General features: G+C 42.6%; 1 protein-coding gene across 3 annotated transcripts in view; it reads left to right on the top strand.

The window, feature by feature from the left end:
• LSP1 (lymphocyte specific protein 1) overlaps positions 1-13,866 on the top strand; it is a 115,131-nt gene that overhangs the window by 83,925 nt on the left and 17,340 nt on the right. For 2 of the 3 annotated variants that reach the window (XM_060261202.1, XM_060261204.1), the window contains exons 3-9: positions 4,596-4,772; positions 7,396-7,714; positions 9,026-9,139; positions 9,366-9,409; positions 10,259-10,340; positions 12,595-12,735; positions 13,047-13,127. In XM_060261202.1, the coding sequence (XP_060117185.1) occupies positions 4,596-4,772; positions 7,396-7,714; positions 9,026-9,139; positions 9,366-9,409; positions 10,259-10,340; positions 12,595-12,735; positions 13,047-13,127 (958 nt within the window). The remainder of the gene's footprint in view (positions 1-4,595; positions 4,773-7,395; positions 7,715-9,025; positions 9,140-9,365; positions 9,410-10,258; positions 10,341-12,594; positions 12,736-13,046; positions 13,128-13,866) is intronic. The other variant, XM_060261203.1, reaches the window with a different exon arrangement.

Genomic DNA, 13,866 nt, shown 5'->3' with positions numbered 1-13,866 from the left:
GCTTTCATGGAACATATTACAGTAATCAGTCCTGGAAGTGACCATTGCATGGATCACCCATGCCAAGTCATGTGAGGAGAGATAGGGAACCAGTTGCCAAACCAGCCTTAGATGATAAAAGGCTGATCTGGCAACAGTGGTGATCTGAGCCTCCATAGAGAGGGAGGCATCCAGAATCAGTCCCAGATTCCTCACTGCTGGCACAGGCATCAGTGGCACCCTGCCAAAGGCTGGGAGTTGGATTCCTGATCCCACCCACCCACGACTCAAGAGTAGGACTTCCATCTTCAGTGGATTAAGTTTCAGCCAGCTGTTTTAACCAGTCAAACACAGCCTCCAAAGCCCTGACCAGATTTTCCACAATCTGGCCTGCTGTTTATTAACAGATATAGCTGGGTATCATCAGCATACTGAAGACAACTCAGCCCAACCCCGCGCCCCCAAGATTGACTGGATGAAGGGGTGCATGTAGATGTTAAATAACACTGGGGAGAGAACTGCCCCTTGCAGAATGCCACATACAACATGGTAATGTGGTGAAACTCTCTCCCCAAGTGCCACCCTCTGTCCCCAACCATGGAGAAATGAGGACAGCCACTGTAAGGCAGTTGCAGCAAATCCTAGAGTACCGCAGTACAGATCAATTTGTATAACACCCAAAAAACTGTGGAAAATTGACCAACAATATTAAAGATAAATTTATAAATGTTAGTTATTCAAAAACACTTTTCACAAACTACATGTCACTTAGCAAAGTACAAAACATCACATGTTCCAAAATCCAATGTGCGAAGAATAAAGTTCTAAAATTATTTCCCATTCATTGTGTCAATTACTGACTTCATACGCTTATAGACCATTCACCCGCATCCGTGTGTAAATTAAATTGCCAGTACCAGGAATATTCCATGTGCAGTCAGTTCCAATTTTTTTGTAGATATTTCTTTCTTTTTCAAATATTGCCATACTCAAGGCTTCATCATTTTGAAACTTCTTAGAAAAGTGGGTTGCCAACAGCCTCTGACAGTAAAGCCGCCTATATTACTGTTTCCGAATAAACCTTTGTCAAAGAGACGTATCCCACTAATCACAACATCACAAAACACTTCATGTAGCACTAGCCCTGGAGAAAACTCTTTTTGAATAACTAACATTTATAAATTTATCTTTAATATTGTTCGTCAATTTTCCACTGTAAAGCAGTTGCCTGAATCCCTGCATTGATGAGGCAGTGGATCAAAAGGTTGTGCTTAACCGTGTTGATTGTCACTGTCAGATTGAGAAGCAACAGCAATGCTGGCCTGCCTCAATATCTTCACAGGTCATGTCAGGGCTACCAGCACAGTCTCCATCCCATGGCCAGGGTGAAAGCCAGAGTGAAATAGATAGAGTCCCCCCCAAGAACACTTGGAGCTGTTCAGTCATGACTCTCTCAACTACCTTACCCAGGAAGGTTTGACACTGGGCAGTAGTTGGCTAGGACTACTCTTTGTTCTCTTCTTATAAGCTATGTCAGTTCAAATATCCAATCATTCCAGTAAAATAAAGGGTTTAATGAAGTTTCAAAGAATACCTGTATAACTTGCCTGTAGGTTCAGATTAGGTTTGACAGATTTCCTTTATTCTAGAGCATTAGATCCCCACCAAACATAAAGAGCATCTCTCCATGTTTTGAGGCTGTACAGTTCTAAAGTAACAGATGCCCATTATTAACTGTAGATGGAGCCGTCCCCACCATGCCCTGCTTAAAAAAAAGGTAGTGCAAGCAACCAGTTGTTTTACGACTCTGGGGTGACGTCGCATCACGATATTTTCGCAGCAGACTTTTTAGGGGTGGTTTGCCATTGCTTTCCCCAGTCATCTACACTTTCCCCCCAGCAAGCTGGGGACTCATTTTACCGACCTTGGAAGGATGGAAGGCTGAGTCAACCTGGAGCCGGCTACCTGAACTCTGCTTCTGCTGGGATCGAACTCAGGTTGTGAGCAGAGAGCTCAAACTGCAGTACTGCAGCTTTTCCACTCTGTGCCATGGGGCTCCTAGTATACCCTGCTTACTTCTTGCCTTATACACTTATTTGCACAACTTCAAGTGAGTGTGTCTGTATATAAACTGAGAGAATATTAGCCAAGATAGGAATTTTGTATTCTTGCTTCTGAGTTCTAATGAAGTCCTGCTGAGAATACATACTAGGTATCTGTTTTATTCTTTTAAAAATATTTTCAGATTTTGATCTACCATTTCAATAGCTCCAGTATATATGTGCAAATGCTGCTGGTCACTTACCCGTGAAACAGAGTTCCAGAGCCTCAATCCTTCTGTCATTCTGATTCCTGAAAACAATAGCAGTCCCACAATAATCCCAAAACTTTCATGTGAATAAAAACAATGAAGGCAATTTGTGTAATTTTTCCTACTTTGCATAGCGTACCCCATTTCCACTTGAAGAATTTAGGATTTTCTTAGGGCAGTAAAGAAAAATGGTTATGGAATTACCTTTCTGCTTTAAGGGATCACTTGTCTTACCTTTTATCCCAAAGGGAAAAGGGGGGGGGCATAGTTTGGCGTAGTGATTAGTGCATGGGCTCTTATCTGGGAGAACCGGGTTTGATTCCCCACTCCTCCACTTGCAGCTGCTGGAATGGCCTTGGATCAGCCATAGTTCTCACAGAGCTTGTCCTTGAAAGGGCAGCTTCTATGAAAGCCCTCTCAGCCCCACCTACCTCACAGGGTGTTTGTTGTGGGGGAGGAAGATAAAGGAGGTTGTGAGCTACTCTGAGATTCAGAGTAGAGGACAGAATATAAAACCAATCTCCTCTTCTTCTTCGCCTCCTCCTCCTTCCCAGAACTGAATTAAAAAAGCAAAAACAGGAAGGCTGAAAACTCCTGTGTACAGTAGAATCAGACAGGTTGTTTTAAAAGCATGCTATCTGGTTGGTGCTGTCTCACCATGGTGACTCAAAACTGGACACTGTCACTCACATTGGCATCCAGACTGATGCAATGACAACATTCTTCCCAACTATATGCAAATTATATGTGTATATTACATGATGAAATTTTAAAAATTGAGAGAAACTCATATCCTGAATAAGTTAAAGTATTTTACTTCTTATTTTATTCTATATATGTATGTGTGGTTTCTGGGGAAGCGGCTTCTGTTCCCCCCTCCAGTCTGTAGAAGAACTGGCAAATTGTAGTGTGCCTCTGTTTTGCTTCAATCTGCCCTGCCTGGTTGCCAGAATCTGAAAGCAAGTCTTTGTCCCTGTTTAGCAGGCCCAGGCCCAGGCCCAGACCTATTCTTGAATAGACCGAGATAGTTGTCACAAAGCCATTGAGGATCCTAACAGTGCGAAGAGGAAATGCTGAGCACAGAAACGGCTATGATCCTGTTTGGTAGAGGATAGACAATGCCCTTAACAAGCATTACCTCCTGTATTAATCTTTCTCCTTCACCTCCTGTTATTTTTTAGGAAACAGTGAGGTGCTGGAATAACAGTGAGATGGCAGTAGGTCAGCAAATACAATATGGGGTATCAGCAAATTGACTAAATCTGAGTCAAGTGGCAGAAAAAAACTGGATTTTCTGTTGGCTTCAGGGTGAGAAGAATATCACATCCGCATCCAGTAATAAATATGAAACAGAATCATGTGCTTGAGATTCATTCAAATAATATTGTGAAAGTGATCCTTTGCTGACAGGAAAATTTCTAACTGCCCCACCCACTAGTAACTGCTGAGCACTTCACACCCAGTATACATTTTGGAATAATTAAAGGGCCCTGTGTGATAGGGCAAGGGGAAAACAAAGCTAAACTTCAGGTATTTCCTAGGCTCTGAAGTGTACAGAAAGGCAGGGCAGAAGAGGAGAGTGCTGTCTCCTATTCATTAATAATGAAAGAGAGAAGCATTTATACCCAACTGGCAAGAGTCCGTCATTTGGCCTTCAGAGTATACAGACTGCATTCCAAAGCTATGATCAAACACAATGGCTGAACTTTAATCCAAAAATACACAAGTTTCTTGACCACAGTTAACAAAAAGGCAAATCAGTACATTCAATTAAGATGGGGGGGGGGGGGCATTGCTTTGGAGTGTCTTTCATTATTTTCTGGGATTTGGATTTCTTTCACCATCTTGGATGCCACTGCTTTAATGAAAGATCCTCTTCCTCTGTAGCAATCTAGTACAATTTAAAGAACTGAACTGCCTTTTTCCTCCAGAGTGGTTTTAGCAATGGGAATGATTCAGGAACTGAAGTCATGTGCATTTTGTCCCACAATACATAGGTCATCCTGGGTTCTAAAACTGCATAGTCTTTAAGTATTAACCAATAAGCTCTGGCAACATCAGAATTTAGGGATGTTCATTCAGGTAGTAAGTAGTCATGATCCAACCCAAATCATAATACTTCTTTGATATAAATAACCTGACTGCAATAATGTCCAGCATTCAGTCAAGATCAGAAATATTTGAATTTGTCTGCAAGGTGCAAGCTCAGGATCTGCAATAATTGTTGATCCAGGCATGCTGACCAGAATGCTGACTGTGTTATTCTGACCTTACATGGTGCTAATTTCCCTGCCTCATATCTCAGGTTTGATGGCAAACCTTCTGGGACTTCAGAATTAGAAGAGGATGAAGGCTTTAGTGACTGGTCCCAGAAACTTGAGCAGCGCAAGCAGAGATGGGCGGCAGAAGGAGCGCAAGAAGGAGAACGAATATGCCAGTGGAGAGAAGCCCATCAGGCAGCCCCTGCTCAGAGGGAAGAAAGGTACAGCACAGAAAGGCATCTCTAAAGAAGATGGCAATGCACTGAGCATAGATCAGGCACCCTGGAAGAAATGCAGTAACAGGGTTGCCAGATCCCTCCTGGCCACCGATGAAGGATAGAGGTGTAGTTTGGAAACTGTTGGCAAATTGGGACTGAAGCCTGGGGAGGACAAGGACCTCAGTGAAGTACAATGTCATAGAGTTCACCCTCCAAAGCATCTGCTTTCTCCAGGAGAACTGATCTCTGTAGTCTGGAGATAAACTATAATTCCAGGGGTTCCCTAGGTCCTGCCTGGAGGCTGGTATCCTTATTGTTGCAAACAGGCCTGGGCAAAAATGAATGGCCCCTTTAATAGAGGGGCAATAAGACCCTGTAATTTACCAGGTGATATTATTTACCTCCATGCAGGGAAAGGATCCATGTCTACACATTAGGCTCCATTAAAGGGACAGGAGATTTCTCTCCAGGCCCACTGGCAACCCTAAGCAACAATCCTATGCATGTGTACCTGAATTCAGTAAGTCCTGAATTCAATGGGATTTATTCCCTGGTATGTGTGCCTAGTGTCATAGCTCAGGCCCAAATCACCAAGTATAGTGCGAATCACTTCTGTTTTAACTTTTAAGGTTCCTTTTCCAGTGTAGGCATTTTCATTCATTCATTCATTCATTCATTCATTCATTCATCACTTTCCTCCCCAGTAGGGTCCCAGCTTATGTTGTTCTCTTCTCCTTCATTTTATCCTCAGAACAACCCTGTAAGGTAGGCTAGGCTGAGAGAGTGTGACTGGTCCAAAGTGTGGGCCAGAAAAGGGATCTGAGGTATGTAACTGATAGATCTCTAAAGCACGGCTGCATATATATATATGAACTATATGAAAATGGAATATTGTTATCCCTGTGATACTGTGACACTTGTAATATTTATGCTGTGTCTAGTTGAGTTTACTCCCAAATAAGTTTGCACAGGATGTAACCCTAACTCCAACTATGCATTTCAGGCTGATAAATAACAGCTTGCTTGGTTACCTATATTGTTCTCACATGACAAAGTAGGAAAGTGGATAGAAATAGTAAATGAATGTGATCATTCCCCCCCCCCCCCCCTTTCTAGACCACATATGGTGAACATCGATATGAGCAGACAGACCAGGCCAGTTAGCATATTTGTGAGTAAGAAGAAAAGTTGATGTATTTAAATTCCTCAAGTAAAGATGACTCTACTCAAAAGTATAACTGTGATCACATGTATGATGGGCTTCTTGCTTTTAAAGGGGGGGGGGGGGAGGTCTGGTTGACTAAGAGCTGGGGAAACAGAGAACACCTGTAGGGCAGATGAAGGGGAGGAGTGTTACCAAGCTACCTAAATGATGGAAGCATTTAGCATTCTTGAAAGTTGACAGAGATATGGTGGAAGTGTTAGTGGTTCTTCCAGATATTGATGTGCTTTTCTTTTTCTTCCAAAAGAGTTTGTTCTCTCCAACCTAAAAGTGAGAATATTCTGAGGTAAAAGAGGAAGAGGAAAGTGTACTACAGTTTCTGTCTAGACCCAGAAGCAGTTTCTGGTGCTAAGTGGGAAATTTCTCAAGATAAACCTTGAGACTTGCATTGGACAGCAGTCTGTAATTAAGGACTGACGGAAAGGAGTCTCTGTTGTTGTCTTCTAGCACCCATCAGAAATGTAGCAAATTATCCAATTTCTTCAGGGTCACTCTCATAATAATTATACATAAGAATTCCTGTATTAGATGTTATAAGCTTGGGCTGCAATCCTATACACATTTACTTAAGAATAAATAATATTCAACTCTGATTTCCTTTTCAGTAAAGCTGCACTGTCTAGGACTTTCTATCCAGTTCAGTGCCAGTAGAAGTCAAGTAAGAGATGGGATTCCTTCTTTCCCGAATAGTAGAACTGTTATAGGACTCTTACAGGCCTTGCTGTATCAGCTGATGGTTCTGTTATTCATGAATCTGTTCCAATATCTTGAGTATAAGACCTCTTACCTGTGCTCTATCAAGAAAATCAAGGGCAATGGAAGAGTGGGTTGGGACAGAATCTGCTAACTATACAAGATAGCAAGTGTATATTATTCTGCCTATGGCTGTCAGCAAGGGGGGATGGAATGCTGCTGGGCAGTGAAATCTAATTCCTACACCTGAGTAAGGAGAGAACTGCTCTGGTCTTCCATTAGTGTACTATTGTACACAGAAGACAAGCTGTTACTTGTCAGTGACTTGAGTTTCATTGGTCGATAAGGCAACTTATCAATAGGTGAATTATCATTTCAAGGTAGATGATGTTCAAAGGCGCAGTTGTTCCTTCTGCCCCTACATGCAGCACAGGGTGTAGACAATTTTACCCAAAAGAGCCGCTCTGGATTAAATTTTGTTGATTGTTTCTGATGTACATGTTCTGTCATTGACTGACACAGTATTTTTCAAATTGCCTTAATGTACTAGGAAGTATACATTCTTGTCTTGAGTACTCTAGAATATTCTCAGCTCCAAAGGAACCCCCAGCTTCTTCAAGTGGCTTCTCTCCCATACCTTGAAAGCTCCTGGTACTTTAAACATAATACCTTTTGTGTATTCAAAGGCTGTCCTTTCTCCCTGCATTCTAGGTCCCTGAGGCATTCCTGTTCAGAAGAAGAGAGCAACCTAAGGGAAGCAGAAGTCAAGCTAGAACAGGTCCATCTGGATCAGGAGCCAGATTCTCCAGCAATCATCCGGTTTGGATGTGGGCCTTCAAGGTTTCTGAAATTCATTCCTGCTTCTCCTTCATTCGATCAGAGCGAAACAGAAGCAGAACTGGAGGGGCAGCAAAAGGTCAGTGAAGCGGTTGATGTTAGAGAGGAGAACCAGTATTCTGGAGTTGGAGAGGAGAACCAGAGTGTCACACAAGAGAATGAGCATGAAGAAGAGGAGAAAGAAAAGCTGGAGGTAAGAGCAAAAACCCCATCCCTCCACCCTAGCCCAATTGCATTTGTATGCTCCTGATGTCAATTAAACTAATGCTGTAGGTCTGAACAAGTGTTCTAAGGCTTGATCCTAGTAAATTTTCTATACTCCATTCACAAACCAATTTTCCATGTGCTGCTAACTAAGTTGGTAACTAAGTTGGTGATGACTTGCTCTTCTTATAGTCTTGGAAGTTGGAACAGGTAGGCTAAGCTAAAAAGGCAATTGGACCATGTGGAAATAGGCAATAGATGGTTATAAGGAGGTTGAAAGTCTGAAGAAAAATCTTGTGCTGCTGGTTCTGGAGGTTTCCAACTCTTTATTGAAAAGACAGAATGAACCTGGGTGTTTTTGTTTCTCATCTGGCCCAGTAGGGTAAGTTCTAAAAGCTAACATTACCCTGGGCAATTGCAATTCAAGCTTACTTTCTCTTTTCCTGCTTTATTGATTACACAAAGCATCAGGATTGGTCAGCTTGAATTACCATAGAATCATAGAGTTGGAAGGGACCTCAAGGGTCATCTAGTCCAATCCCCTGCACAATGCAGGGAATTCACAAATATCTCCCCCTAAATTCCTCAGAATCCACATTACTGTCAGATGGCCATCTAATCTCTGACCGATTTCGCACTCAGCTTACCCCACGGTCACATTCCTCTTCTCTGCGCAGCATCCGTCGGATTTCCCACTATCTGTGCTGGAGTTATAGGAAGTGTTGTGGCTTTCGTGCAGCAAATGGAAACTGGGTTTTAGCGGTTTTTATTTGCTGCATGAAAGCAACAATACTTCCTGTAACTCCGGCGCAGATAGTGGGAAATTCAACGGATGCTGTACAGAGAAGAGGAAAGTGACCATGGAGTAAGCATCAGTGCAAAATCAGTCTCTGTTTAAAAACCTCCAGGGAAGGAGAGTCCACCACCTCCCAAGAAAGCTTGTTCCACTGAGGAACTGCTCTGACTGTCAGGAATTTCTTCCTAATGTTGAGCTGGAAACTCTTTTGATTTAATTTCAACCCACTGGTTCTGGTCCTATCTTTTATGGCCACTGAAAACAATTCCACACCATCCTCTATATGACAGCCCCTCAAGTACTTGAAGATGGTGATCATATCATCTCTCAGCCACCTTCTCTCCAGGTTAAACATGCCCAGCTCCTTCAACCTTTCCTCATAGGATTTGGTCTCTATCCCCATCACCACACCATGCTGATTGCAAGCATACAGGTAGTCTACAAATGTGTAGCTCTCATGTGCAAACAGTGCTTTGTTGACTTTGTCAATCACTTTATCTTCAGGAGAAGAAGAGAAGGAGGAATGAAGAGGATAATGTACCTGGAAAGCGCCAGAGATCTCCAAGCATTTCCAGCCTGGAGGAAGAGTGTCAGCCTCCTATGAGTCCTACCATAAAGGTATGCTTCTACAAATATAAGCTTTTTGTAATACCAGGATGGTTTATAAAATGAAACAAAAACATCTGTGTATAAATCAAGGTGGAGGAAGGTACAGGATCCATCTCTTCTTTTCCCCTCCTCCAGCCTTAGCTTGACATTTCTGAATTGGTAGGAAATATGCCAGTTTTATCTGATCTGTAGACCACTGACTGAACTGCTAACTGCTTCTCTGTCTGTTCTTTAGATAACTGAGAGAACTGAATCACTGAACCGCTCCATAGAGAGAAGGTAACTTCTACCTTATTGCTGTGTGAACTTAGTGTTTCCATTGGTTAAAAGCGGCTATACTGAAAACACTTGGAGCAAGGAACTGGACTCTTTTCTTTCTGGTCCTATAATAATATAACATACAATCATAGTTTGGTTTTTCCTTACACATGCTAAAACATTGTCTGAATACAGTGGTTATTGATTTGCCACAAGCAAGGATGTGAAACCATGCTTTGTTTTAACTAGGGCTAAGTATTATAGCTGCAGTGAGCAAACCATGGTTATGGCAATTTTCCTGGTCTCTCTTGTCTATGAGGTGGTAAGCTGACTTTGTTGGTCTCTCCTAGTATATGCTGGAAAAGGGGTAGGACTTGGTTTGTCATGCTAAATTATGGGTAAAAGAGGAATAGATAGGATTTATACCCCACCCTTCACTTGGAGTCTCAGTGTGACTTACAATTTCCTTTCCTTTCCCCCTCTCCACAACAGACACCCTGTGAGGTAGGTGGGGCTAAGAGAGCTCTCCAAGAACTGCTCTTGAGAGGAACAGCTCAGAGAGTTATGACTGACCCAAGGTCATACCAGCAGGTGCAGGTAGAGTGGGGAATCAAACCCAGTTCTCCCAGACTGGAGTCCACACACTTAACCACTGCGCCAAACTGGTCCTTCGACATCTATGCTACTTATCTGTTCTACAAGATAAGTATGGCCGTAGTGCTGTGTGTATGCAGTAACATTTATTTTTAATGGTGAATTGGCCAGTGTGAATTTGACAGAAAAGGAATCGCAGAGCAAATGATAGCTGAGTTGGGTCTGCAGTCTCCAACTTTATGTCATCTTTCCACTAATCTTCTGTTCTCTTTCCAGTAATAGTGTGAAGAAGACACAGATACCTCTCCCAGTTTCCAAGATTGATGACAAACTTGAGCAGTATACTCATGCCATTGAGGTGAAGTGGAAACATTTGGCTTTGTTAATAATGCTCATTTTTGCAATTTCCAAAATTGTTTTTTGTGTGCACTCCTTTCCTTGTCCCCTGACCAGATTTTTGCTTTACATGTCAGAGGCTTTGAAAATCCAACAGAAGTCCAGTGGCATTTAAAAGACTAATATTTATTTCAATGATGAACTTTCAAAAGCTTCAGCCGGTACTGGCTCCTTGGCTGTGCAAAGATGGTAGAGTAAATCTGTTGCCTACACATTGGATCCAGCAGCTGGTATTACTCTGCAAATATTGTACTCGGTATGGGAGGTACTATTCCATAAGTGGAATCCTATGTATGATACTGCAGCTGTACCTAATAAGCTCGCCATGGGCTGAGGAACCAATATGTGCAGATGCCATTGCTATCCTATGCCCAGTGGTATAGACAAATTCTGTTGAACCTCAAGCTATGGCATTAAGCTGCCTCCTCTGTCAAACCCTATTAGCCCTGCTTACTTCTTCATTTAGAAGAAAAAGATTATATTGAATTTATATCCTGCCTTCCACTCTGAATCTCAAGAGTCTCAGAGCAGCTCATTTATTTATTTATTTATTCCGTAACTTATATCCCGCCCTTCCCACAAGTGGCTCAGGACGGCTTACAACAAATAATAAAACAATAAAATCGGAACAAATTAATACATTTAAATTCAAACATTTAAAACCTAAAAACCTTAAAATTTTACAATTTACATTAAAACTGTGCAGTATAATCACAAAGATCTAAGATCTAGAAAGCTACATTTGTCTAGTCAGGCGTAGGCTAACCGGAAGAGGGTCGTCTTACAGGCCCTGCGGAACTGAGTAAGATCCCGCAGGGCCCTCACCTCTTCCGGTAGCTGGTTCCACCACATAGGGGCCGTTGTGGAAAAGGCCCTGTCCCTAGTTATTTTGAGGCGCACTTCCTTGGGCCCGGGGATGGTGAGAAGATTTTGAGTCCCAGACCTCAGTACTCTCTGGGGAACGTGTGGGGAGAGACGGTCCCTCAGGTAGGCAGGTCCCAGGCCATATAGGGCTTTAAATCTCCTAAAGCTCATAATCTCCTTTACCTTTCTTCCCCCCAACAGACACCCTGTGAGGTAGGTGGGGCTGAGAGAGCTCTTACAGCAGCTGCCCTTTCAAGGACAACTCTAGGAGAGCTATGGCTGACTCAAGGCCATTCCAGCAGCTGCAAGTGGAAGAGTGGGTAATCAGACCCGGTTCTCCCAGATAAGAGCCCATGCACTTAATCACTACACCAAACTGGCTCTCAAGCTAACCTGCTGTTACTGATTCACTCCTGAAGGAGCAGCCTGGGAGGCCAAAACAGCCTTGGAAAAAGATCTTGGCCCTAACTGCTTGAGGGCAGAGAGGAATGAAGAACTTGTGCCTGCATACTGTGTGCAAAGAAAAGGCCACTAGCTACATCTGCCTGTCTTGAACAGAATGCAGGTTTTTGTCTTGTGTGGCTGGGTGCACTAGCTTCCATCTGCTTTGCACAAGGTTGGGAGCTCCCACCCATCAGCTCACCAGGATTTTCCCCAGTGGTCTTAATGTCCAGTTCACCATTACTGCCATGTACATCTGAAATAAAGTTAGTCTTTACATTGGATGTGTTCCAGACTGTACCATGTCAACTTGCATTGTGATTGACAAGAAGTATTAGCACAAAGTTGTTATATGCCAAAATTCCTGCCTTAAAGTCAATAACCCTCCTTCCCGTTTGAGCTGAAGCAAGAACACAGTGGTGCAGAACACTGTCTGATTGGAAGATAAAGGCTGCTATCACCCACACTAAATAATACACTCTCAATCCACTTTCAAGCTGGATTTTGCCAGTTCACACAGTACAATCAAGTTGGAAAATGCACTGAAAGTTGATTGACAGTGCATTATTTAGTGTGTGTGATTGCAGCCCAAGAGTAAACTGGATGTGATCATAAAATCATTGGTGCACAGCAATGTTTCCTCTAAGCTTTGTAGTCTTGTGAGCAAAAATTCTATTTTGTGAGCTACTGGCATTAAAGTTGTGAGCAAATGATTTGGCTACTGCATACATTACTTTGCTCTGGGGCCATTTTTTCCTGAGCTAAGACAAAAATGTGTGAGCCAGAGTCTAAAAAACTGTGAGCTAGCACACACTAACTCAGCTTAGAGGGAACACTGGTGCACATTTTCCTTAGTAAGATCTGAATGGGTAAAGGCAGCCCTCTCTCACTCTTACCTCTATATTTTCCAGACTTCTAGCAAGATTCCAAAACCAGCCCGTCAGCTTTCAATTGACCTGCCTGCCAACAGTGCAGTAGTGGCCAGCACAAAAAGTCTTTGGGAGACTGGGGATGTTTCAGTTCACTCCCCTGTGAGGACAACACCCTGTAAGGTAGGACTTTGAGCTTAGGGTTAAGTGAGTTTGCACTGTTAAGGAAATGCTAAATCTACATGAAGGAATGGATGCAATTGCAGAAAAGAAGTTTTGTTGCAGAAAGGAAACTGCTTCTACCCTATTTTTGTGAAAACACTCAAGTCAAGTGGGACAGTTAACAACATTGGTTATTGGTCGATACAAATGTCTGTGGCCTTTAATATATATATCTTGCATTGAGGCTGTTGCAAATGTTAGAAGGATATTTGTATGTAAAGGAGAAGTTTTTGCTTTTGAGGTGAAGGCCATAACTGTGCCCCTATTCACAGGATATTGTGGCTGGAGACATTGTGAGTAAGAGAAGCATTTGGGAGCAGAAGGAGACCACAAATGCAGATGGCAATGCTAAGGTGAGTTGTTGTGTTTACTATTGGGTGGGGGGAGGGAGAGCATACAAACAGCTGAAGGAAATCTTCCTTGAAGACTAGCAACCAAAGATGCCTTTCTGTGGCTTGAAGTGGTTTTCTTCTCATAGTGTGCAAACTGCTCATGTGTCCAGTTGACATGACTGGACTGCTGTATGCATATCTAGTTTAACCTGCAGTGAAAAAGTTGCAGGAATAGGAAATCAAGTGGTCATGTGAGTTGGTCTTGCCAAACAGGACAGGGAATTGTACCGTGCTACCCCACTTGATGAATCTCCTAAAATGCTTTCTCAATAGTTTATATTTGCAGAATGTAACCCAGCATTGACCCTTTGAAATTCACTAGTTTAATAAGAAATGGTTTAGCATATAGAGTAGTCGCTCTTTTCCAAGTAATTTTGCTAGATTTATATTAAGAATGTAAGAACAGCCCTGCTGGATCAGACTAATAGTTCAGTATTCTGTCTCATACAGCAGCTGCTCAGATCCTTTCGATGGCCAACAGCTGGGCAAAGAGGCCAAGGCTTTCTCCTGATGTTGCCTCCTGGCTCTGGGATTCAGAGGATTAGTGCCTCTGAATGTGGAGGTTTCCCACAGTTGTCATGGCTTGTGGCCATTGATAGACTCATCTTCCATGAATCTATCTAAGCCCATTTTAAAGCTGTTTATTCCTGTGGCCAGCTTATCACTATATCCTCTGGCAACAAATTCCAAATTTTAATCA

The sequence above is a fragment of the Heteronotia binoei genome, chromosome 21 (assembly GCF_032191835.1).
Source record: "Heteronotia binoei isolate CCM8104 ecotype False Entrance Well chromosome 21, APGP_CSIRO_Hbin_v1, whole genome shotgun sequence".
Taxonomy (NCBI): domain Eukaryota; kingdom Metazoa; phylum Chordata; class Lepidosauria; order Squamata; family Gekkonidae; genus Heteronotia; species Heteronotia binoei.
This window is presented reverse-complemented; position numbering and strand designations above follow the sequence as displayed.